The 27884-nt window shown below is 44.0% G+C and overlaps 1 protein-coding gene across 1 annotated transcript in view; it reads left to right on the top strand.

Moving 5' to 3' along the window:
• CMYA5 (cardiomyopathy associated 5) overlaps positions 1–27884 on the top strand; it is a 427063-nt gene that overhangs the window by 379700 nt on the left and 19479 nt on the right. The window contains exon 12 of the mRNA XM_078675202.1: positions 6444–6620. Within this exon, the coding sequence (XP_078531328.1) occupies positions 6444–6620 (177 nt within the window). The remainder of the gene's footprint in view (positions 1–6443; positions 6621–27884) is intronic.

Here is a 27884-nt window from a genome sequence, read left to right as displayed (position 1 = left end):
TATCTGCAATGATGGGTTTACTGCAGTCTTATAGAAAAGTTTCATATACTGAGAGCCGATTCCCAAAGGTAAACGCACCCTTTTGTGCATGTTTACGATTGTTTGTTATTCACAAAAGTATTTTACTAGTAATATCTGTCCGACTGCAGAGTCTTTACATATACAAAGATTGGATAGTCCTGCCTTTTATGTGCGGAGACTCCACAGTTCTAAAGCTAGGGTTGGATGGCATTGCCTGCACCCTCCAGGACTGACCAGATCACCACAAGAGATTGGAGCGCCCCACTAACATCTAGATCTAGGACACTTGCTGGGGAATATAGCCCACTTCACTGACCTCTGCCGTCCCACTGGCTTCCGAAACATTCACTGTAGCAATTCCTTGCCATGATCAGTTGCTCGTGGGTCAGTCTCGCTCACCAGTGAAGAGTCAGGTTGAAAGTGTGCTGACCATGCAAGTTAATAGGCTTGCAATGATAACTTTAATCTTTGGGTACACAAGAACACATCATTCTGGTTTGCAGTACACCATACGAGTTTTAGCATAGTCACACATAACCTCATAAGATATCCTTGGTGCAACTATTGATCAAGGAGAATGCCTGTGCAAGCCATAGATGGGACTAGCCGCGAGCTCTGGCCCCTGACACCACAAACAAGCTAGACACTGTATTGGCTTCAGTGAACAACACCTATGACTGCATAGAGGCTAAAAGTGATGCAGTAGCAATTGATCTTGGCTTAGTTAGAGATGATCAGTGGAAATTGACTGATAAAAGCTCTCCAGCCTCAACCCACTGAGTTGTGACGATCGATCCCGGACCTCATGGACTGAATACAATTTTTGAAGTAGTGCTGAAGACTTTAAAGGTAGAGCACGACGCAACAATATTACAGTGGTTAGAAATCGGAAGGGAGTGGAAGGCAGGGATGCTGTGACATTTCTGGAAAAATGGATAACTGACTTCTTGGCCCTATATGACTTATCATCCATCTTTGCAATAGAAAGACCACATAGGGTGCCGGCACGTAATCCTCCACTGGGCACTCCACTGAGACCCATGGGGGCAAAACTGCGACAGTACAAGGACTGCAACAGCATCATGCAAGTAGCTAGAAACACCAGCCACTGTGACGTGGAGAATAAAAAGGTATTCCTTTTCCTTGACTACACGTAGGCATTACAGTAACAAAGTTCCTTATTCACTGTGGTCAAATGAAAGTTCTGAGAGATGGGCTTCAGTTATGCGTTGCTCTGCTCTGCCAAACTAAAGATGGAGGTCGGACAGAAATCTTTTTTTTTTTAACGGAACCTTGAGCAGTCAAGGATTGGGCCGAACAGTATGGAACATTGAGCCAGGTGGGGACACAGCCAAAATGGGATGCCGCAGAAAATGCAGACCACCCCTCAATCCGCAACAGTCGTAGGAATCCAAAGTGGTAGTCGGAGTCAAATCATGGACCCTCTTTACAGCTGAGACACAGCGAACTGATCCAAGGGTTGCTGTCTTTATGTGGGAGGCCTATAGTATGGCAGAATGGTGCCTATCTTGGTATTGTTCTTTCTCAACTCAATCTTAATAGACAAAATGACTACCCTGTTATCCACACTCCCCTCTCCAACTCGAATTATTGGCCAACAACTTTAATGGGGCCTCGAAAAAGATTTGGCAGGTCACGCCCTAGAAAATTCTAAAGGTGGTTCAGAGGCTGTGGACACAGTTATGTGGATGGTAGTGCACCCACAAACTAGGAAGTATGCACACTGCTTGCTCGTGTATCGCCTGCACACCTGCATAGATGTGATACTCTCTTCATTGCAGATGCAAGATTCAATTCTGCCCGATCACAACTCTTTATTACTCCTTGTACAATGGGGTGCGTTACCTGCCAGCATTCCCACCTGGGGTACAACCCTCTTCGTTTAATGATGTACTCTACAGAACCACTATCCAGGAAGAATTATTGCATTTCTTTGAATAAACATAGGATCAACAAAGGACACATTCAACAAATTGGAAATACTTAAGGTTTACATACAAGGCATCTACATAAACACCTCTGTGGGGGTGTGGGCAGCACTGCATAAACAATTACACACACTAGAGATCGAGGTGCAGTGGTGCACTCATTGGAAGCCGTTCTGTGCGCCCCAACGGCTGATCTTACAGCCCATAGGCAACAAAGACGATCACACAGCAAGTTGCTATTCAAGCTGAGCTCTCCCGATTACAAAGAGTCCACAGCTCTGAAGCATTCAGAGGGAGTACATCTGCTGCCCAATACCCAGGTTAGAGCAGTCTGAAGCTCCACAAACAATCATCATTTCCACCAGAAAGCCAGACGGTCACGTCCTTCACACCCTGACAGACATACAGAAGCTATGTACCTCATATTATAAGTATTTCTGTATCTCACAACAGCAATAGACCAGGTTACATAGTAGGAGTATGTACGAGGTGCTACACTGCCTCGTCTTTCACCAGACCAAGAGGCTGAGCCTGATGCTCCATTCACAACAGAGAAGAACAATTCCAACATAGACCAGTTGAGTTGGGGCCATAGTCCAGTCTCCTCCCTTGCTGTATGACATGGTTATGCCCGGTTGTGGCCTCCTTCTTGGTTGAGATGATGTGATGAGGCAGGTAACTGTCTAGACTGGTAAAACTCATATTATGCAAAAACCTGATTGTTATGTGTTGGAACTCTTATCACGCCCCTGATATTATATGATAAGCAACGTATAATGCACGCAGCTAACCCCCAGGAGTGTTCCGGTGCAAACGTTGAGAGGTCGGGTGGGTGGACATTAGACTTGCACTAACAGCCAGTATTTCAGTTTCTTTATGAACAGCAATGAGTTGCTAACAGAGCATAGCTCCAACGGGAGCTGGTTCCATGCTGAGGGACCCAGAAATGTTAGTGATCTGACTCCAGATCTTTGACGCTGGTACTTTGGGATTCACAGCTACAAGTTTGTTGGTAGATCGTAAATGTCTAGACGGGTTATAGAAGCTGAATCTAGCTCTAAGGTATTCTGGGTCCGTTTGATACAAAGCATCATGTACCAATGTCAGAGCCTTCAATTTGATCCTCTCCCTAATGGGTAACCAGTAAAGTCCCCGCAAATGTGGGCTAATGTGTTGTATTTTCGGCACATTTAGCAGAAGGTCAGCTGCCGCAATCCAGATCAACTGCAGTTTATCCATAATGTATTCTGGTATGCCCAAGTATAGAGCATTACCGTAATCTATTCCAGATGTATCTAATGCCTGAATGACTGTTTTCCTTGCAGAAAAGGAGAGCAGGGGCAGAAAGTGTTTAAGAGACCCTGACGTGGTGAAATTGCATAAGGAACTTCACAAGTGGGCTTAGGCAGAGGAAACCATGAATAGATTAAGTCACAGTTTTCAGACTCAGATGACCTTAAGTTGAAGGCAGTCCCGAAATCTGATGTTCTGCTACAATAAACCATGCAGCATAAGGACTGAAAAAAAGGTCACCAATCAGTGACCTCCTATGGCGCAGCACAGCAGGCTGAGAGCCAGGATTGACAGAGTAAGGCTGAGTCAGATTGAGACTCAAAGGCTACACAGGCACGACATGGGCACCATGCTAAACATATGTTCATCATTACTTACACACTTGCACTGGTGCCTACCCTAGGGATCCACTGTCATTCCTCATTCCTGAAAATGCTAGCAGCGCTAGAATTATTTGCAGCATGCATCACACAATGGACAGTGGTATTGGTGCATGGCATTTGCCAGCCAACCTTCAGCAAATGACTCTTTAGTGATGGATGCTGTCTGGAGAGTGAATGGGGAGCATGAACAGTTTCTCTTGTACACTCACACCCATTGCCTACAAAGCAAACGTCTGTGCGACAGCTGGATTTCCTGATATCCTAGGGTCAGTTGACTGCACTCATGTACAACTGGTGGCCTCACGTAGACAGGAACAAGTGTGCTGCATCTGTAAAATGAAGCAGTGTATTAATGTGCAAATGCAATCCCATTATAGAGTTGTTCACCCCTATGGCAGCACACACCTGGATCATTGTGAATATGTGTAACAAAGTATATTGGTCACTATTCACAACGATAATGATTCTCAGTCAAGCCAGCGTTTAGACAACTAAATGTACTTCTATTACGACTTTTGTGTCTAGTACCTTGGACCTCCGAATTCAAGACCTTCTTTAATATGTATTTCAATACATACATGTTGCAGATGGTCATAATCTTTTTTCCTCATGACTTGAGATAGAACTGAGGCTTAGCACCACCACCAGTTGCTATGCTTTTGTGCTTGTGCTTGGCAAGGTTTAGAACCTTTTTATAATGTTCTCAACATCATATGAACAAGTTGAAGCAGTATTGATTAATGTCTGCTTTCTTCTTCCACTGGCATGTTCTTGTTTATTTTTGGTGGTGTCATCAGTATGAGATGGTCTTGGTGTCTTACCACCGTCTTGGCGAGGACATTCAGCTCAGGATCTGTAAAATTGTTCTTCCTTACCCTGCTGGGGCTCAATATGGAAGGGTTTGCCAGATCTCAGCTTGTGATGACTGAGTGCTAGCTCACACACAAAGAAGCTGTTGTGCTGTGGTGGGATCTGAAGTCCTCTGTGCGTTGCTGTGGAAGTTTCTGCTCACTATTCATAATGTCCAGTGTCTTAAAATGGGCACTCCCTGATGATTTGTGCATGTGCTATTTATCAGGTGCAGTATTCACCTGACCCGGCAAATAGCAAACATTCTGTATATAACATGTGCAATAAATACATATTCTGTAGTACGCAGTCAAAACGTCTAATCAGTGTTAACATGTGTTATTTACTGAACCCAACAAATTTGGTATTTAACAACTGTGCAAGTTTGTTGATTTTTACCACTAAACGTGTACTCGAGGCTTAGGTGTCCTCTGCAGTCTATGTGACTTCAAAGGTTTGTTTGCAGAAGTGTCAGACATGGTATCACATTGGCTCGGCTGCATTTGTTCTTTGCCCTGGCAGGATGGAGCAAGGATTTATCCTGCTCTGGGTCATTGGTGAGGCCAAGTGCCATATTCAAAGTTTTCTTTAAAATTAAATCTGTTTTCTTCCATACTGTTTACAGAGCAGGGCAAAAAACTGAACCAGCTGCCAAGTGGAGCCATGCTTCACCCACATACCTTCAGTTAAGTTCATTCAAATGGTAGGCAATAACCAGTGCAGGCCAGTGTAGGAGGGAACTAGGACATTTTAAACATGAAGGATGCTACCGTTTTCACAGTCATGCAGGGCACTAAAGTGTTCTCCACTAGTATTCCACTACTATCAAGATCTGTATCTTTCAGTTGTTGCAAAGGGAAAGAGCTGAATTACTGTGGCCAGTCTTCGAGAATTGTGTGGATCATTTTATTTAAAGATCCTACTGATACAGTCATTTGAGCGGGTGAAGAGTGGTCATGCATAGGCATGTATGCTGTTGGTATTCGAGAAATGAGCGATCGGTCTATCACGTTAGAGACTGGCTGTATAGGATCAATGTTTCAATTTCCAAAAGTAAATCCGATGCTTCCAAGTAGGTCTCATAGTCAAATCATGGATAAAAGACACAACTACCAATCACGTGGAATAGTGTTATTTTTTTACCTACTAATTATTTTTCTCTTCACTTTCCTCACATGAGGTAAGACAGTGCACAATAAGGATATGTTGTCTGCTTAGTACTAGTCCTCCCTCAAAGAAAGTGAGATTTTAATATATAACCCTTATTGATTTGAGGTATACTTTTTTCAGGTTTAAAAGAAGACAAGTATGTGTTTATTGTATTTAGCTACACAATGATCTTTCTGTCTGTTATGTAGTATTTTTATAAAAATGTGAATGCTGTAAATAATGAGTGATATTTATTGTGCTCTGTAAGCTCACTTTTTGCAGCCGTGAAGAACCTGTTGGTGAGCTGCAAAACACGCGTTGGCTGTGAATGTATCAGAGTTTCTAGAAGTATTCATGGGGCTTGTACTTTGTTTTTACTGTGATTCAAATGGTATCACTGTAAATACATGTTCGATGGAATGTACTGATATAACAAGTAAAAAGGTTTTTTGAAAGAGGATTTTAAAAGAAAATAATTTATTAGTTTTTATCTCAAAATGTTACAGTGGGTATGAATGGGGAAAATGCAGTTGAAAATATATATACAGGTGACAGTCCACCCACCTCATGCCTCCCGTTAGCTCTTAAATGAGGACCTTCACTGCAGGACACGTGAGCAGCCGGCATGCATATTCAAAATCGAGTGTGTACCTTCTAGATCCAGTGAGATTTTATATGGAATCAGTCTACGAAATGTAGTGCATGGACTCTCGCATTCCGTTGTTTATCTTGCACTGCTGTTTGTGGTACAGGTTGGTATCTTACTAGACTCTTTGAGTACCCTCTCCTTTCCTTCTAGGATACCCTCAATCCTGGGGGAGTTGCTGCCGACACGCGGGCTGCATTACTGGGAGGTTGTGGTAGAGAACTGTTCAGCATTCCGGCTCGGAGTCTGCTATAAATCCACACCCCCAAAGAGCGTCCTGGACCAGAACCCCACTTCTTGGTGCATGTACTGTTACTCAACAGCAACAAGGTAATGCAGATTCCTAAGAGCTGCAGAAACACTGTTTTACTCTTCCTAAGTTGTATGTTTTTTACCTGTTTCTTCAGTTGACATGTCAAGGTTCATTTATTTACTTTCTTTAGCTGTGAATGAAAGATAAGAATAGGGACAAGTAAGTTTATGTGGATCTTACGACACAGAACATTTTCACTATGTTTTCCTGTAGTTGCAGTTTACGAAGAGCTAAAGTAAACCTATTTGGCCTTCAGACTGCTGTATGTGGTCGACTAATGATCTTCTGACAGCACCCTAGTAATAATCCCAGTGTAGTAAAGTAAAGTCCACATTTGTAAAGCGCACAATCACCCGTAAGGGTCTCTAGGCGCTGGGGGGCCGTCGGGAAGATTAAGCGAGCTATTGCCCAGAGTCACATGGTGCTGGGCTGACCTGCCGCCGGAGCCGGGGATCGAACCGTGGTCCCCAGATTCCAGCGTCAGTCGCCCTGGCCGCGGCGCCACACCTCTTCTAGGACTCTTATGTTGCCAGGTGCCAGATTGCATAGCAGTTTGGAAAGAGTATGGGATTATTAAAGAAAGAACCTTTTAAACTACCAGGAGATATAGAGGGAAATCACCAGGCCACCCTCCTCTCACAACTTATCCATACAAAAAGGCCTGGTTACACGAGAGTATCTTCAATATAGCTCTTGAAGACTGTTTCTAATGTGGGAATATCATTTTCAACCCACTCGTTGGCACCCTGTCCACTTTTTCTTAGTCCCAGAACTCTCAATCTAATATAGTCTTAAAAAGCCACACAAACCGCTGTTATTCAAAGTGTCCAACCACGCATGTCCTCCCCCACAACATATGAGTAAAGAATACTTCACAAAAAATAAGTGAGAACGTGAGAGGGCACCTCATGCATGCAACACCAGGGAGGCTACCAGCCAGTTCTCGCCAGTATGCCCTCGTATATCATCACGGTTGCCCACTCACAGAAGGAAAGAAAATAGTGTCCAGTGCAAAGAGAAGAGAAAAGGAACAGAAAAAAGTTAATTAACTGTCCCAAACCGTAACTCGTGCTATGCAAAGAACGGCGTGTTCAATGCAATTAAAATCGAGTGAAGACTCACTATCAAATTACCCTCTTTATTCTGGAATGTGAGCTTACTCGGTTTAAAAGCACAGCATGTTGCTAACTTTTTCCAGAAGGCCAACATGTTTCATTGCCAATTACATATGTTGTGGCAAATTTGTCAGGGCGAGGGGTTCAATCACTCTCCTCTCTAGACTAAGCTTTGTATAATGCGGATTGGCTGGTAAAACACAAAGAACAACAAGAACAGCGGTTCTTTCTTACTCACACATAATCAACCAGATAACATTTGGTAAAAATAACCATATATTCATAGAGCAAAGTTTTTCAATCATTTATAGTTACCCGGTGTCGACAGAGGGCTCTCATACCAGCCTACACCAGACCAGAAAGGGGTATGTTCATCACTCTTACCCCCTGATTCTAAAAGCACTATCGTTACTTATTGTATCACCTCTGGAAATAATAATAAAGACTTTGCATAAGTACTACACTCTGTATGTACCCTTTGTTCTCATTTGCTTTCTCTCAGACTGTTTAGTTATTGTCATGTCCCCAATGTCACTCCCATACAAAAAACAGCTCAGTCACTCAGTCAAGCAGCAATTTTTCATTGTTGCTTATACATACACAGGACTTACTGACTGCGTCTTAATAAGGGCTGGGGCAAATATATATATCAAATACCCACACTGTATTGTCTGATGTCTCTCATTTACCCATCTGGACCGCCCACTGCCCCGTGTGTAGACTTATCCATCCTTGTACGCTCTGAATGGACTCCCCGTTATTCAAAACTCTTTTACCTGGGGAAAAAACAAAACCCAATGCCAGCACGGCACCATCACACGACATCCCGCAATAGCGGTCTGCCTTCACCCTCTTACCGCATGCGCTTGACTCTCAAACTTTGTCTCGTCCCAGCAGGAGGGCGCACCGGTAACCACGGAGCTAGCTACCCCTGGTTAGGTGGCTTGCACAAAATAGAATAACAGGTTGATCTTTGAATTGCTCTAATAAATCTTTTGAGTGTAACTGGTTGGCTATATACATGCTACAGCAAGGGCCGTCCTAAAGTGGTACGTATCGACTTCCCATCATACATAATAAGCACTTAAAGTTCTGTGCACACCAGATACAACAATGCAGGGCGATCCGTAGTCCAGTTTTTTTAATATGGGTTGGACCTCTGGCATGGGTTGAGTTTGGCTGACCTATGTCTTTTTTGTGTTTTATGTGTACAGTATATGTTTATGTACTTTTATGGTTGTACAAAACCAAATAAAGTATTGATGGTGATTACAGTTGGCTAGAAAAGCGTAAACAGTGGAGAAAGCAGCACCCTAAACAGTCTTGTGTGTTAGGTCAGACGTCAGATGTGCCTTTCGGGAATGCTGATAGCACAATATACAACCGTAACACATTCAGCAAATGTCTGTCTTGCAGGCAAAAGTGTGCTGTATCACCAGCTAATGCGTGCATGGGCGTCCGCAGACATTTTTACAGGGGGGGGGCTAAATGTTAACGTCATCACCATCCTCCGACATGATGTGTGCCAGGTGGGGCACAAGAAACACTGGGGCGCAGAACTAGGATAGACTCAATTAAATGCCAGGAATCCAGGACATGTGACTGACCCTGCCACAGGCCAACAAACACCACATGTAGGGAAAATGCTAAACTTTCTGACAAGGTGCTTTATCTCTGTCTGCTAGGTGTGCAGACTTCTGGGTCCTCGATCCAACACCAATCAAGGCTGTCTTCAGCACGATTCGATTTTTATCAGAATACTGTAAAACAGCCTATGATTAAAGCACCAGATTAAATATACTGTCTGCACAGTGTATGTTAGGGATTATTTGTAGCACACATATTTACCAATATTGGCTTCTTGGTGCTAGAATTCATGATAACTTTTATCCAAAGTTAAAGCACAACGTCAAAGTTAGTAATAAATAATGCAGCAATCACACCCGCTAGTGATTTGCCAGTGGGTGCTCCCTTTACTAGAATTCCCCAGGCATTGCTACATTTTACACACATTCAATTAATTTATACAAAATAAAATGTATAGGTCCAAATGTTAGCTATATTTTTGAAAAGAAACTTAGAGTCCCTCTACGTGTAGTCAATGTCAAACTGACATCGTGCGCACGTTTAGGGATACAATAATGGCCATCTCCCTTATGCGGAAGCCCGGAACCGTAAATGTGTGGCACATGCGGCGCCCGCAGCTGTGCCACATCACAGGTCCAGGGATGCTGAGCCTTACACAGTGGTCGAAGTGGGGGAAAAAGTAGGAGAACAGTGGGCGGAGAATCAGAGAGGCCGGAATAACCCAAGGATTGGATCTGTGGGTGGAGCCAGAGGTGTGGCTAGAATGCGCAGAATCCCAATTTTTAGTATTTGTTTGGCATTTCACTGCCCAGTTTAATCAACCAATGGATACACATGATTATTGAAGGTTATAATGAACTATTGACATTAAAATATATTCACAAAGTGGGTTATGCTTCTAATCACAGAATGTACCAAATACGTTAAAATGTGGAAACACAAGCTAGTTGTCTCTGAGCCATGGAGTTTCTGTCATCAGCACTTCACCCTTTTTCAACAACAGCAGTTCAAACATGAATGGCAAAATATCCTAGTTTGCAAATGTTTTCTCTAAAATTATGGCTCTGCCATATTTGGCATAATGCAAGATCTGCTGCATGATCTGACCATTTAAACTAATAAATTGTTTGCAGCTCAAACATATCAAAAGCTAATATAAAATGTGACTTGTGTTGCTGCGGAGTGGATGGCCTATTGTAAAGGTTGACTGGTCACCTTTCTCACTGCTGCGTTTGTATGTTACACTGGTACTAATAAGGCAAAATCTTTCCAGAGACTGTTAGCATGTGTACACACGTCAAAATAATAAAATATCTGAAAATATACTGCATTACGCTGCAGCCTTTTTTTTTAGTCAACACTACGGCATAATGTTGTCACCCTTTGCTGCATAATTAATGCCAGTGGCCCCACAGCAGGCAGCACATGTTAAAAGTGCTTGTGAATGAAGCAGGTAGACTGTGAAGTTTGCGAACTTAGTTTGGTGTGCGTGCAAATCCTGCATTGCCAATCCCTGGTGAGTTGCAGCTACTGCTGCTGAAACAAGGCCAATGGAGGTACCTTTGGGTGAGGCAGACTAGCGTCAATGGCTGGGCCAGCCATAGCACTGGTGGTGTCCTGTGCATTAATGTTTGTTAGTGCCCTCCAATGACCACCTCTGCCATGGATTCCCTCACTACCACCCTTTAACTGTGCCCCCTGAGTCTTCATAACCACTCTCTCTCAGATGCATTTAATTTGATTTACAGCGCCACTCATACCATTGTAGGGTGTCAAAGCACTTTACATCACACACATTACACAGAGACAATCAATATGTGTAAATCACTGTATAGAAAATTTTACATAAGACTAAGGACTACAAGATGTAGGAGTCACATGACAACCATACTAGTAGCCCGTATAGTTAGGAGGCAGCAAGCGTTTTTAAAACCATAATATACTTGCAAACATAATGCCTTCACCTAAAGTCAGCACCCGGTGCGGTCACACTGGTTGCACCACCCTAGAGCTGGCCTTTCTCAAGGGTCCTGTGACCTCAGTGACTGTTGTTCTAGGGTGTGCTGCTTCATAGGCCTGCCCGCAAGACTGGAGGTGAACTTCAGTATGGATAGTGGTGGACAAGCCTTGAAGGTTAACCTACACTTGTCATGCTAGGGTCCACCTGCTGGTGCGAAGACACCAGGACTTCTAAGGTGTTGCGAAGCCTTCTAAGGTCTAGCATGTGATTGTGCTCTCGCAGGAGAGTGGTCTGGTGGGCTGGTTATTAAGGCTGAACCTGGTTCCCAGTTCCAAATTCAGCAGCTCTGACCATAGTGCCACATCCTCTCCCCCACTGAACACCGTACTGCCCCACTGAGAAAAACTCCCTCTGTTTTCAACTACAACCCAATTGTTGCCCGCTATAAACTCCTGGATGCGCAATTTAAATTACGCACTAGACAAGAGCAATATGCGGCCTACAAAAAAAAAAGTAACAACATCCTGGAAAACGCAAACACTTATAGGGAATGCAAAATTTAGCAAACCATGGGAAATGTAAGCAGGAACAACATGGTTACCTTAATGCTTTTACACTCACTATTCAGAAATCAGTGAATGCTTTTGCCTGAAAAGTTAAGGACACGACTACAGGGCCCTGAATGGACCCATTTCAATGGCCATTGCTTATATCCTTACAAAACGTAAGCAGTATGGTAAAAAGACCACATCCCTGGACGCAGAGCCGCAGCACACATTTTGTTTTCCAATCCACACATTGCAGTACCTCCAGGATTGGTGCACTAGTTCCAAGTCCAGGGAAAACAAAGACAAGAAAACAAAAATAGCGCTTCACTGGTAAACTCTGTAAAAGTGGCGCTAATGTGTTTCAGTGTGAATAAAATCAGTTTGGCCAGTTTGCTTCCACTCTGTCTTACTTTATTTAGTTATTTATCTATTTTTCATATTGTTAGCCTTTTATTCCCAATGCTGCACTTTGGAATTAAAATGTCGGAAAAATCCGACATTTCCATCAAAAGCGTCTTTCTTTTTTGGATCCATTTCACAGGGAAGCAAATAAAAGAAAGGAGAGGAGAGGAAAGAGACTGAGCACCCCGTCTTGAAGTCACGGTTTTCATGGGCGTCCGCAGGTGGGGCAAGGAGGGTCGCTCCAGGGGGGGGGGCAAGCGCCCCTCCTTGCCCCCCCCCCCGCGGACGCCCATGAATGCGTGTTCTCTAAGAGGTTTTGTGCAACTAGATTTACCTTTTTTCTCTCCTTCAGTCAGTCAGCTTCTGATTATAAAAAAAATTCAGCACAAAGTGTTGTGCAGCTGCACTTGTTGAATGTGGTGCAGGTTTTCAAAGGGGTCATCGACTATAACTTCACTTAAACAAAGCTGTGTGGGAAACAAACAATTTAATCAGTTCAGTGCGCAACAAGTTGTGACCACAGTTTTAATTTCTTTCACGGTCATTGTTTGGATAAAATAGTAATGCTAACTGAGGAAAGTAACATTAGCGGGCACAAAACAATTGTGCTTGCAGTTTTCATCACCGAAGAACCTTGCTTCAGGCCAGGCCACTTGTAAAAAATACACACACAATCATTTTCTGCCTCCCGAGCAGCGTGCTACTCGCCGAAAAGCGCTTCAACACCTCATCAGGAGTAGCAAGCACTATATAAATGCTAAATAGTCCTCTACCATACCTCACTATTCTTCTCAATCCGAAAAACAGACTACCATATCCTCAATTTATTTTCATATTTCACTATATTAATGCACTACTCATCCTTTTTGGGTCCCAGAGTAGCATGCTACTAGCTGAAAAAGCGCTGCAACGCCTCATCACTGGTAGTAAGCGCTATATAAATGCAATTACAATACAATACAATAATTAATGGCTGGATTGAGGGGTTAGGACCACCAAGAGGACAGTTAAAACCTCCTTTTTTTCCTCTTCCACCCTTCCCCAGTGTACCTCATTTGGCATTATTTGTATTCAGTGACCGGGGAGCAAACTGAAACATGCATGATCAGACTGATAGGAGATGGACATGCGCTGAATAGCCCTTCGAGGGGCAGATTTACTGATATTTGACACAGCGCAAAGCAACAAGATAACTTGCTGCAGCGTTAAATGGAGAAGGCAGGAATGCACCATATCTACTAAGATATGGCACATCCCTGCTCTCTCTCTGTGCTGGTGTACCTAGTGGCTGCTAAGCGCCCACGGAATCAACCTTGCACCTTGCAAGTGTGCCTGCGCTGCAAGCAGGATTGTTTTTGTGCAGGAAGGGAAGCCTTCCTGCACAAAAACAATCCCTTGAGGCTTTTTCTTTCTACTGGTGCTACAGAATACAAAACACATAGAAAGGAGAAAAGCTAGGAAAACATATTTCTTCTTGTTACATCTCCCAGGGAAACCATTGACACATTTCCAGGTTTACTATTTTTAGTAAATCTGGGAATGCGGCAAAAACCATTGGTTGATGTGTGGGGACGCCTTCCCAGGACACAGTAACGCAAGCAGCAAATTGCGCAGCCTTACTGTGCTCCAAGTTTACTATGCTATGCAAGGTGGCTCTGTGTGGCAGGGAAAACCTCACTTAAGGGTTTACATCGCCAACGCAAGCCCTTAGTACTTCACCAGGAGTCACTTGGAGAGCTCATTAAGAGAAGGGCTCAGTCTACATTAATACCTAGCTCCTGGTGGGGGTTTACATTAGCTTGTAATTAGCTAAAATAAACTTCTTTAACTGACACCTCCAGTATGTATTCAGTGAATGCCACAATATGCATAAGCAATTTATTAAATAAAGCTACTTCCATTTCAGATTTTTGCGAAACAAAACATTTGTCATTGTTGCAATCCTTATATAATTATGTAATGCATCTGCAGTCAGTCAAGTTTTAAACAAGCATTGGCATTGCCAATAGGTCTCGCTTGTGGGACCTTATAAGTATTTAGTTTTGCAGCACAATATCCTTGTTGCATAATCGGATATTGTGCTGCAAAACTAAATACTTATAAGGTCCCACAAGCGAGACCTATTGGCAATGCCAATGCTTGTTTGGTGGGGGAATTAGTGCGTGGTTGGTTAATGGTATTTGTTAGCAGAGATGAGTTGCATGCAATTTAGCGAAAGCAGCAGGGTCTGAATGGGATGTTGAGGTGTAAGGCGCTGCTCAGCTGCCCTACCAGAACCAAAGTAATTGGCTTTGTAAAGAAACGCCCCCGCAATAAATTGTGAAGTGTCAGTTTATGGGAATTAAGATGCAAAAATCGTAAAATACGCTCTTGCCATCAGTGCATGCCGCCAATGCACATACCCCTTGATATACCTATTGCGGTCAGGAGCAGGCTTGCAGGGCAGTCGCTATTAAGCACGTGCAGCGCTGGGGTGAAACGTGCTTGGCGGGGTTGGCTGCAGGCTGTGGCGCGGAGCGGCTCTGTGATGTGTTTGAAACTTCAAAGGCACATCTTATCTCTGAAAGGAATGAACTGAGGGCCTTCTTTTTCCCACCCTAACCGAGAACCTAATTGTTGTGAAGCGAGTTTATTGGCGTTTCTTTCTCTCAGTGGTGCCGCTGATCTTTTATATAGGTGTGGTGTAATGTCGGGATGTACAAAGGCTGCACTCCCTTTATCTATAAATGAATCTTTAAATCACAAGGTAGCAGTGGAGCAGGCAGCTGTGTGGCTAAGTCACTGAAATGATGCGGTAACCAGATGTGCACTCTAAAATTCTAATATTCCATTTTATTGTGAGTTGGAAGCACGACTATTGTGTAACTAGTGCCTCGTCGGTTCCATGGCGTGTATCCCACCTGACATAAGGTGTACAGCCTTGCACTTCAGAGACGGTAAAACTCAATCCGGTTACGGTACAGTTTCCAGGAAATTATGCATTCAGGAGGAGGGCTGGAGCGTGTTTTGTGCAAATTATGTAAATCTATGGGCATGGTTAAAAGTATGTGATTTCACAATCACGATGAAAGAGACGAGATTTAGATGCAAAATGAAAGGTTCTTTGAAACATCCACTGCATTTTTTAAAATTGGGTAAGCACAGTGATTGCAACAGTGCTAGTGTTCAAAGGGAAGATGTTTACGCATGGAAACATGAAGGCAGGAAAGTTAGAGAAAGAGGGGTGAGGGGTGGCGAGGTCTGGCAGGGAACAGATGGCCTGGCCGTGAAGCAGGGGGCGGGGCAGCGCTGGGGAAGCCTGTGGGACGGTGATTGATGCCTTTGATGTGGGGAGGGGGAGGAGAGCCTTTTGCGAGCAGATGTCTGGGAGGTGTGGGAGGAGTGCCTGATGCGCGTTCACGTGGTTCACGTGAACTGCATGAAAACGCCAGCAAAAAGCTGGTGGTTTCATGATGTTTTCGCTACTTGAATTCTCGCTCCGCTCGATGCGCATGCGCGCATCGATAGGTCGCGAGACCTAAAAAGGAAGCATGGTTGCTCAAGGAGCACAGAATATCCACTGTAGGGTACCTGGTTTATATTGGAGAAAAGAAGTCAAATTTTGGATGTCGGCTGTGACTAAGTCCCACACCACCTGGTTATGTGGACTCATAAAGATAAAGATATACCTTTCTGGGGTTTCAACTGCCCTAAGGACCAAGTAAGGCAAACTCAAGGGTGACTGTGGGCAGATTGGAGTCTGGTCTTAATCAGGACTTTACAATAGGGCTTATAAAGAATTGTAGAAGAAACTACTGTCCAGCTGGTCGAACCAGAATTCTGAATCAAATGCAGACAGACGTGACTCAAACCCTAAGTGAAGCGGATTAATTCAGAAAGAAAATCTTCACCTAGGAGAATTTACCTTCTGGTGGCTGAAGTTCAAAGCGAGGTCTTGGGTGGAGTTTAAGCCTTTCCTAGAAAGGAATGGAAAATGGGACTTCCAAGGGTGTGCTTTGCTTTGTAGGTTTGTGAATGTCCACAAACATGTACATTTGCAGTACTTCCCAAATTTCAATCCTACCCCTTACCTCTGGAAATTGTCAGAAATTTACTCCAGTTCCCTTTCCAGGATGGGAATTCGGTCAGATGTAGAAGAGTTTTGTCCACGGTCAACAATTATTTTGCCTGGAGAAAAACATTTGAATTTGCACAGAGAGCTCCATTCCACCTATACTTAAATCTATAGTATGTAGATTTCAACAAAGGAGGGGAATAGGAGCCCGCAGTAGATGTTGCATGATCGTCCCAGTAGTATGCCTGGAAACCTGTGCTTTACACAATTGTCTAGGCATACTTCTGTGGATGCTTGTGAATTGAAATACATTTGTAATATGACATTCAGGTTAAGATGAACATTTCCACACATACGGTTACAGTTTTTCGCGAATCATTTCCTTTGATCAGCTGAAACAGCCTGGTGATATGGAATTACTGTCAGCATCACATTAGTAGGTCTGTAGGATCTACCCAGAAGTGAGATGACCAAGAGTAAGGATACCAACAGACACGACATAAAGTGGTTTAAAAAGTGGGGATGGCCAAAACCAAGACCAGCGGAGGCAGCTAAAATGATGTGCGCTGCACAATCTGTACAGCGGATATGCACTGATTGCTGCCCATCTGTGTGCCCATAACTAGTGTGCCAGTGCCTGTCTGCCCTCGGGCTGTTCCAGGGCCTGCTGACAGACTTGATGCCCAAATTAATTTGTACTGGTACAATAATGAATCAGTGGTAGCACTTTTCTCTCCTTAATGTTAGGATAAGTGGGTGGTTAGGGCTCTCTGGGCACACAATCGCTGCCATCAGATTCCCTTAAAACAAATTGCTTCATCTTTAAAAGTAAAGATGTATCTAGACCAGGCCTCCCCTTGTGCTTTAATGAATGACCGATTATTAGTCAATAACTGCTTCCATATCTTTGGTTTGATTTTGGATCAGAAGGTAGACTTGCTCTTCATTATTTTTTTTTTTTTTTTTTTTTATTGAAGACCTTTATTGTTACTGCGAACGCTTACAAGCATGGGCCTACAACCACGAGGGCCGGCCGCTTCGTAGTTTTCAGTAAGGCAAGTCAATTTTGACACGACTCGGCAGCCCGGCAGTCGGGGGCACAGTCAATTCGGTTGAAACTTATCACTAAGCCCAAATACAGGAAGTTAAGGCTCCATTTTATAACCTGAAAATGAAAGGATCAGGTGCCACACAATAACACAGAGTCACGGAAAAGGCGGGCAAAAATAAAACATCCACAATTAGAACAATCGCAATTGAAACAAGTGCGCCAAAGCATACGATGCAGCAAGCATGAAGTCACAGTTAGCAGCAGTTAAGCGCCTGCCCTTGATACTAATTATTCTGTAGGAGGGCACAAATAGAGAAGGACTAATAATAAACACAAGAGTGGACCCACTATACTGACCCGAAAGTGAAAGAACGAAGAAAAGGCGAAAAAAGGAAAACGAAAGAGAAAAAGGGCCATAGAAACAAAGAAGGACGAAATGAAAAGTCCCTTCCCCCACCCGCCCACCCTGCACCCCTGCAGATGACTACGGCCCGACCCCCCTAGCAGTGTGCCTATCGCCCCAAAAATGAACCCGAAATATAGAAGAAACGAAAAGATATAAAAGAATAACTAAATCTAAGAAATTGGTGTATGGAGGAGGGCCTTCTTACAGGCTCCCTGCCCCTCCCCTCCCCCGCTAACTCTTGGCCTCCCCTAAATTCCAGATACAATAGTAATTACACCAGTGCGCTAAAAACGGGGGGTCGATACGCGCCTATCTTATCTCCCGGCACTAACATCCAGAGTGAACCCCACACTGTTACAACTCAGCCCACTGTCCCGAAATAAGAAGTCGTTCTCAGCCTTGACCCGCACGATCAGGCATACGTGAATACTGCATCCGAACAGTCGCCATCTTGAAAGAGTCAAGGAGCCAGAGACATACGAATAAATGCAAGCATGAGCAATCCCAAGACAATTTGACTGGTTCAGGCTCACAGTCTCTAGGTCCCATCCACGCTAAGAACACTTGACGTCGCTGCAAGTCCAATTGTACTAAGTCCGAAAATGAGGAATGGGCTACTCCGTGCCACCCCCGAGGCCTCACAGAAGTCGTCGATCTCAATACGTAGCTCGGTTTTCTTCCCATCAACCTCAACTTCGCACACATTGACACATCTAGGACCTCCAGTTCATGGTCGTCAACAGAAATATCGTCTAGAGACCTGTACATCCCTCGTGTCACAGATTCAACAACCTTAAGTAGACCGGGCTCAACGGACTCCGCTACTGTCTCAGTGCAACTAGGTAGAGTAACGACCGCCTTCATAGACCCCATTCCGAATGCAGCGGTGTCCAGTTTTCTTTCCAGGGTTCGGAAGTTACGGCTCAAGGAGAGGTGGAGTCCACAAATCGCCTCCATTATTCCTCCGAGCGTAGGTTCAACACTGAACCGCTCCAGACGGTTCCCCACGCAAACTTGAATACGATCCGGGGTCGGCGATCCCGTACAGAGGACGCACCTTCCCGGGTCCTCAGCGTAACTGTGGTCGGACGCCTCCAAGGAGCGAGTCCGAGTCTCACAAGGGTCTACAGTAGGCGCCATGTCTTGCTCTCCGCTCAGGGTCGATCCCCGGGGCCCTTAGAGACAGACCCCCCCAGACGTGAGAAACGAGGGCCCGTAGGTCAATCCGTCTGCGTGCCAGGATATGTCAGAGCTTCGGTCCGGAGACACACGAAACCATCAGATCGCATGGCGAGCGGTTCACAGCCAGTCACGTTTCGAACTCTGGCCATATAGCACTCCACTGACGCTTTCAGTGTAATTATATCATTCCAGTACGACGCCGTCAGCACAAGACGGGACCAAACTTTTCCACCGCTCCGGTGGGCCGACTCCACCCCGGTCTAATGGCCGATGTTATTCAACTGACGGCCGGATGTATTCCAACTCAGGGTCCCGGCTCAAACGCCGACGCAGGCCATAAACTTCGAGACGACGTTTCTCCGCACTCAGGGTTCGGAAGACCACCGGGGTTACACGATACTGCACCGTAGCAAGTCATTCACACAGGGGCATTGCATCGGCTCAGGATATCAGGCAGGATTTCATAGCAGGGTGAGGAGGCTTACGGAGCCGGGAGCCTACGCAGCCATCTTGGTCGCCGGCTTGGCTCCTCCCACCTTGCTGTTCATTATTGAAGCATTCGTATAACCAGATTGTGATTCTATCTTGAATGATTTGATGATCCCCTCCAACATAATCCTCAGCAAGCCGGATACAAAAAAGGGTGATGGACTACAGATCATCAATCACAAAACCATTATCAGAGATGCTATAAGGCTTTAGTGGTATGGGGTCAGAAGTCATATTAGTTACTTGTTTCCACACAGAATAGCATGACATATGGAATTCAATTCAATTCCAAAACTTTATTCGGTTGTGGGACATCTATAAAAGTCAGCAATAAATACACACGTATCCAAATGCAACAGTACTATATCGTCAAACATCATCTGCATGTGCTAAAAACAAAACATTTAATTGAGCAAATGTATAATAAAAAGTAAAAGCAGTACGTAAAAACATCTTAAACAAGGAACATTGTGTTCTGGGAACGTACTGCAGCAAGTAAAAAGGAGCTTACCTAAAAACATGTTTTCTCATCATAAAGCTGCTGCAAGAAATAATATGCCTGGGCACAATGCCTCAATTTAATGGACTTCATCAAAGAGTTTAAAAACAATTTGGTGAATTTTTGGTAAAAGTGACCAAAAAAAAGTACATTGTAACATGGACTGCCTCGAAGTGTCACTACATGGGCACAAACGTGATTGGAGATTTCTCTGGAAGCCTAGTGGGAAACAAGTATTTAATCATGTCTGTCGTAAAACGAAACAGTAAAGAGCGTTCCCAATGCCTTCTTCCACTAAATAAATATTTACTGGAAGCAGCTTCGGGTTTTAAAGACAAAAATTGTTACAATGGACGGTTTTGATGTTTCTCCACTTAGCCTTTTTAGGTCGAGCCTAATCCATCCTGTAGGGATGGTGGGCAAGATTATAGTAAGGCTTTCAAAAAGTCTCCCCAAACAGCGGATGACGTACAGTTCATGTGACCACAACCACACGCTCGTGCGCGCGTGCCGCGCTCCGCCGCCACTTCAGCTCACCAGGCTGCACACCCCCCTCACTCTCCATATGCTTACTCTCGCGCCTTTCCTTTGATCTCCCCCGCTCCCCGCCCCCGCATCAGACTTGAAAGGAAAGCGCTCTCCCGCCACAGCAATGCCGAGAGCTTGTTTTAACACTGAAACACGTCCAAAACAAACACGCCATTTTCATTTTAGAAAATGTAAACGTGGGCTCAAAAACTAAGCAAACTATTTGTAGTTGCCTGTGTCCAAATTGGCTGTAAAAGGTCCCACACACTGTGTGACTCCTTGGGACCTTGTGAATCTCACAGTCTACCAGTAGGCACAATATGATGCGCAACCCCGCACCCACTTTAGGCAGAACATGTGTGTAACGATTAGAAAACTTTCAAAAGCTTAGCCAGGTCTGGCTTGAAACATGTTTTACCTGACCTTAAGATGCCCGCTTCTGTGACCCGTGCCTATCCCTCAAGATGGACTGTATGTTAGGGTGCTTGCTGTCTTGTCTTCGCTTGGTAGTACAGAGTTGCCGGTTTCATTGCTAGGCCCGGAAAATTTACTAAACAATGACATTACAAAGGATATCTAAACCTGTTTGTACAAAATGACGGTGTGGGATTCATTGGGTTTGCGTTGGAAAGTTCCTAAAAGCAGCACAAAGTTACACTTTGCTCTACTTTGCGTCAAGAGTTCATTTTATGGGTGATACGTTGAGGTTTCCATTCAACGACCAATGGGTTTTATCACAAATCCCTATCTTCTGTCATTCACAGACAGTGATTTGCATTAAACACACACCCCCCACACACAACCCCACACACAACACCCACACCCCCCCACACCCCTTCACACAGCCCCCACACACACACCCACCCCCACCCACACCCCCCCAACCCCCTACACACACAACCCCACACACACAACCCCCCACACACACAACCCACCACACACCCACACACACCCCCAACCCCCCCACACACAACCCCACACACAACCCCCCACACACACAACCCACCACACAACCAACCCCCACAACCCACCCCACCCCCGACCCCCCCCACACACCCACACACACACACCCACCCCAACACACCCACCCCCACACACCCCCCTTACACACACCCCCCCACACATGCCCCCACACACACAACCCCACACACACCCCCCACACATGCCCCCACACACACACCCCACACACACAACCCCCCGACACCCACACACACAAACCCCCCACACCCACACACACACCCACACACCACCACACACACACAAACCCACACACACAACCCCACACACACAACCCCCAACACCCACACACACACACCCACACACACACCCACACTCCCACATACAACCCACCACACACACAACCCCACCCACACACACCCCCCACCCACACACACCCCACACACACAACCCCCACACACACACACCCACACACACTGCGTCCTCACACTACTTTAGGCCACACACACTGCGCACTCACACACTGCGCACTCACACTACTTTAGGCCAAACACACTGAGCCCACACACTACTTAGGCCACACACACTGCGCCCTCATACTACATTAGTCCACACACACTGCGCCCTCACACTACTTTAGGACACACACACTGCGCCCTCACACTACTTTAGGCCACACACACTGCGCCCTCACACTACTTTAGGCCATACACACTGCGCCCTCACACTACTTTAGGCCACACACACTGTGCCCTCACACACTGCACCCGCACACACTCTGCACCCTCACACACTCTGCACCCTAACCCACTCTGAACCCTCGCACACAATTACACTCTACTGAATACAACATACACTCCACACAATACCACTCAGTGCCACATAATTCTATGCTACATAATTACACTGCGCTCAACGCAACATACACTCTAAATACCACTCAGTGCTACATAATTACACACCTGTCTATCGCCCTTACTCTATCTATCGCCCTGACTCTATCTATTGCCCTGACTCTATCTATTGCCCTCACTCTATCTATCTATCGCCCTCACTCTATCGCCCTCACTCTATCGCCCTCACTCTATCGCCCTCACTTTATCTATCGCCCTCACTCTTTCTATCTATCACCCTCACTCTTTCTATCTATCACCCTCACTCTATCGCCCTCACTCTATCTAACGCCCTCATTCTATCTAACGCCCTCACTTTATCTAATGCCCTCACTCTATCTAAAGCCCTCACTCTATCTAAAGCCCTCTATCTATCTGTCGCCCTCTATCTATCTATCACCCTCTATCTATCGCCCTCTATCTATCTATCGCCCTCACTCTATCTATCGCTATCTATCTATCTATCTATCTATCTATCTATCTATCTATCTATCGTCCTCACTCTATCTATCGCCCTCTATCTATGTATCACCCTCACTATATCGCCCTCACTCTATCTATCACCCTCACTCTATCTATCTGTCTATCACCCTCACTCTATCTAACTGTCTATCGCCCTCACTCTATCTATCTGTCTGTCTATCGCCCTCTATCTATCGCCCTCACTCTATCGCCCTCTATCTATCTATCTAGCGCCCTCACTCTATCTATCGCCCTCTATCTATCTATCTAGCGCCCTCGCTCTATCTATCGCCCTCACTCTATCTGTCTATCGCACTCAGTCTATCTATCGCCATCACTCTATCCATCTATCTATCGATCGCCCTCACTCTATCTATCAATCGCCCTCACTCCTATCTATCTATCTATCTATCTATCTATCGCCCTCACTCCTATCTATCTATCGCCCTCACTCTATCTATCGCCCTCCCTCTATCTATCGCCCTCCCTCTATCTATCTATCGCCCTCACTCTATCTATCGTCCTTCACTCTATATATCTGTCTATCGCACTCACTCTATCGCCATCATTCTATCCATCTATCTATCAATCGTCCTCTATCTATCTATCTATCTATCTATCTATCTATTGCCCTCACTCCTATCTATCTAGCCATCTATTGCCCTCACTCCTATCTATCGCCCTCACTCTATCTATCTATCGCCCTCCCTCTATCTATCTATCTCCCTCCCTCTATCTATCGCCCTCACTCTATCTATCGCACTCTCTCTGTCTATCTATCGCATCACCACATCATCACTCAGCACCACCACCGCATCACTCAGGGGCACCACAACATCACTATGCGCTACCACAGCATCACTGAACGCTACAGCATCATATCACTCGTCGCCACCACAGCATCAATCTGTGCAACCATTCAACAACAACTGGTTCAAATATGTTCTATCAATGTTTCAAGCTTTATTACAAATGTCACAAAAATATGTTAATATTTCACTTCTGTTCTTGGATTTTCGTCACAATAAAATACACTGAACATAATCTTCACAAAAGTTATTTACAAAAGTTTAAGCTATTGCCATTATACATTACAATAACTTTTATTTAAGTATTAATTATTTTAAAAAAATTAAAAGCCATTGTTATTTGTAATATCAATACATGTAAGTCACGTGAATACAACACATATTGCATTACAAATGCTATAGGTGTCACATTTGTGAAAGTTATAACTATTAGCATTGTAAATGACAAAGCTATTAATTTCGCTATTTTCAAAACCAACACATAAATAAAAACATTGTCATTTACAATACCAATAGCTCAAACTTTCCTAATGCGAGACCTATTGCATTGCAAATGCTTGTTTTCTTGTGCATCGGCTGGTAATAGAGTGTGGACAAGCTTCCTTCCCTTGGTGGCACACAGTGCAACGTTTGTAAATACTCGTGGCAATCCAATGTTATAAAAAGACTTTTTCACAGGTGCAATCCACGCGAGAACGAGACCTTTGTCACAGTCTGCGGAGATGTTTTTGTTAAGGAGGACTCCTCGGTTTTCCAGATAGACATTGTGACCTGTTGATTGTCCATAATCTGGCAGCGACTAACTTGCCTTTGTTTTTAAAAACTTGTTAGTGTTAATTTACACCAAGTGGTTGACATAGCTACTCCTTCCGGAAATATCCATAATATGGTATTTGTGAATGGGTTTCAAACCTTCTGTGAGGGCCTAGTGTCTGTTTCCTGGTTTAGTGACACTAGCCAAACCTGGGCTTACTCATGAATAGAGAGCATACCTTTCAAGAAGGCCATAGGAGGGTGGAGATGCAGTTGTGTGGCGCTCAAGGAAGGGCTCTTGAACAGCAATTGATTTTTAATTGGAAATATCTTTCACGTGAACATCCTACTACCCATCTTCGTGCTTTTATTAATGCTCCTGTAATAGTTTTAGATGGTTCCATTTACCCTCTGAAAGGCTTCCAAAGAGTGCCATGAACAAAAGTTTGAGATTTGCCTGGAAAAAAGTTGACTTATGCTCAGATGAGAACATAGAGCACTCTGTTGGTGCCTCTCCGACAAAACCCCCCCAAAATAAGTTTTCTGGAAAAAACCTTCCCATGTCCTAAAATAGCAGATAATTGTTCAGAACTATTAGAACTCTTGCATCCCAAACAGTTTCTCTCCATATTTTGCATTAAATTGGCACTACTTATGCATCTATTGAAGCATAACACATCCCACTCCTGACCTATGTTGGAGTTGTCTTTCTGCTTCCCTCAGGGTAAAAAGGCAGCAGCCTTTTATAAAAATTGAGTTCATATCTTACACTAGTTTTTGATTGCTACTGACTTCTAGCATGACCTCTTGTTCCATTATGGCTTGCATAACTCTTTTTTACACCACCTAATGAATTGTTTGTTACAGTTATGCTCATTACACTCTAAACTCAAGTCTGCAGTAGAATCACTAAGGCTAAAAAAGAAAAACAAGTACTCAACTCGGCAAACCGAACTGGCTAGATGGCTAAAAGGCTGGTACAAGTAGCTGCTGTTGAGCTCCATCGGTTCACAAAAGAAAATAACACTTTGAGCCATATCAATGTCTACCTTGCCCAGAAATATGCGACTGATGCCATTGGACATGCGAAGAGTGATGAGCTGCTGATGCCGTTGGATTCTTCAGCTGCCTTCTGCCTTGTCATCCTTTCAGTCCTGGTCCAGATGTTGTCTAAGGCGACTAAAGAGAAGCTGCATGGTCGTGGGTCACATGTAGTTTTAAAAATCTTATCCTACTACAGCTAGCATGAGTGCCCCATAAGGTACGGCTATATGACCTGTTTTGTTTCATTTCTGTCTGGTGCTGCTGCCCATATCACTCTATTGTTTTGGTGCCAAGTTATTTTTTTATGCTGATGAACACGAGTTAATTCTCAACCTAAAATGTCATGCCCCCCCAGCTTCCATTGGCATTACTGCTAAACTATGGACCATTTATTGGTGGTTAATCATAAACGCTCTTAAATAGAGCAGGATAAATCTATAGACTGTGCTAAAACATGATTTTTTTGCCTGGATTCATGCCTTTATTTCTTTTTAATCAATATGTCACAGATGTAGATGTCTTCATTTTATGTAGGCTCAATTATGGCACTGGAAAAAAACTAAAAGTTATGACTGGAATGTTTGGAAAATTCTTGGGAAGTAATATTTATTGTAGGCCGCATTTCATTCCTTCCTCCTTTTTGCTCATTATGCCACTTCAGACAGTGACTAGTCTTATGCAAATCATCCTGTGTCCTGTTTCAATAGGAACAGTCCAGTCTAAAATGCCAGGCCTTGTCCTCTCCAACTGGGAGAACAAGCAACCCTATAATGGCAATTAAATATATTTAGGCCTGCCAATGCAAGCTTTAACTTACACATGGCCGATTCAGAATTCAGCTGCTTGTATTTTACTAAATATGAAAATATTTAGCTATATGTTGCTTGTTTTGACACAGTTCAGTTGGCTCCAAGTTGAAAAACATGTACTTTAAATTACTGTGCATTGTTTATGGACCTTCCGGCTCCATACGCCCAATTGTCATACGGAACAAATTGTTTAGATGTGTTCAGTATTGCTAACATATTTTCTATGTGCTATCCCTTTTGCAAGTTCCTCATGAGCGCTGGGCCAAAGCCCTTCGAGAGTAAGCTGCCAAACTATAAAACTGCCTTTCTAGTTCATTTACTCATGGATTGGAATAGAGGAACACCTTCTGAGGTTCAGGGAAGCTTTAAAAACCTGGCTTTTTAAAATTATAATTCTGCTGATGATCTACTCTTGCACTGCATTCAGTAACAATGCAATACCGTTATACGTGAAAGACATGTTCTATAAAACATTTTTAACATAACATGTAACTTACTTAGTGTCCCTCATGCTGACTAGCATATAGGGCAACAATGAAGGACCTCCACTTCGGTCTGTCTTGGGCAAGTTTACGAATGGTGCCCCAGGTGTGGTTTCTGTTCATGTCACCCCCAGGTGTTCTTTGGCCTTCCTCTCTTCCATTTGCCTTCTGGGGTCCAGTGGAGATCTTTTCTTGTGATGGAGTATTGGTCTCTTATGATGGTGTGTCCTATCCATCTCCATCTTTTTCTCATAATGATGGTGTGCTACTCCTGCTTGCACCTGATGAGCAGTTCCTGGTTGGAGATGGTTTACAGCCACAAAATGCACACGATTCTTCTCAGGTTACTGGTATTGAAGACTGACAGTTTGGTGATTTCGCGCTTCGTTATCCTTCAGCACTCTAATCCAAACAAGAGTGTGGACAGAACGCTACACCATGACATGTAACATAGAATAACATATAAACAAAACAGTGAGCATGGGCAAAATATTTCATTACAGCAGTTTAGCAGGTTGGAACACTTTTATCACAATTGGGCAACCATTGTTTAATAATCTTGAAACTTGGTAAATATTGAGAGTATAATTCTAGGTGATATAAAATAATCTCACTGTATGTTATAAGCCTCGCATGGAAAAAGCATCTTGAACTTATTGAATAGTAAGGGCGTATATGTATGACAAAATACTCCTACCTTCTGCTCTAACTCAAGTAAGGAAGAGGCAGCTTAAATTTGTTAAGTATTAAGTATGTTTAAAGGTGATTTAAAATCGTCTAACCTTATGTTGTGAGACTCATACTGAAGAAGCACCATAAACATGTTAAATATTAAGGAAGTATAATTATAGGTGATGCATAGTGGTACCATATGTTATAAGCCTAGAATGGAAGAAGCAGTTGATTAGACCTTAAGGGGCGGATTAATATTGAAGTCACAGTGGGCAGTGAAGCATTAGGATTTGAGGAGGGAGGCAAGCATTGAGAGTGAGGGGTAGCACGAGGGCAGCAAAGAAGCTTTAAGGACCCAGGTGTGGAAGTCTTGAAACATCTGGAGCTGAATTCAGCAGATAAAGAGTAGAAACTGAGGTAAAAATATTACCAGACCTGAGGGGGTAGAGAAGCACTGAACCATAAAACAATGGCATTTCTAATTTTCATAGTCATTTCTGTCAGTATTCTATATGTATGTATCCAGTTTCAATGTGATTTTGGAAGGCTTTGTGTGTGAACATTTTTCTTGTCATTTTA

The sequence above is a fragment of the Lissotriton helveticus genome, chromosome 2_1 (assembly GCF_964261635.1).
Source record: "Lissotriton helveticus chromosome 2_1, aLisHel1.1, whole genome shotgun sequence".
NCBI lineage: Eukaryota > Metazoa > Chordata > Amphibia > Caudata > Salamandridae > Lissotriton > Lissotriton helveticus.
Note: the sequence above shows the minus strand (reverse complement) of the source record. Positions and strands in the feature narration are given on the sequence as shown.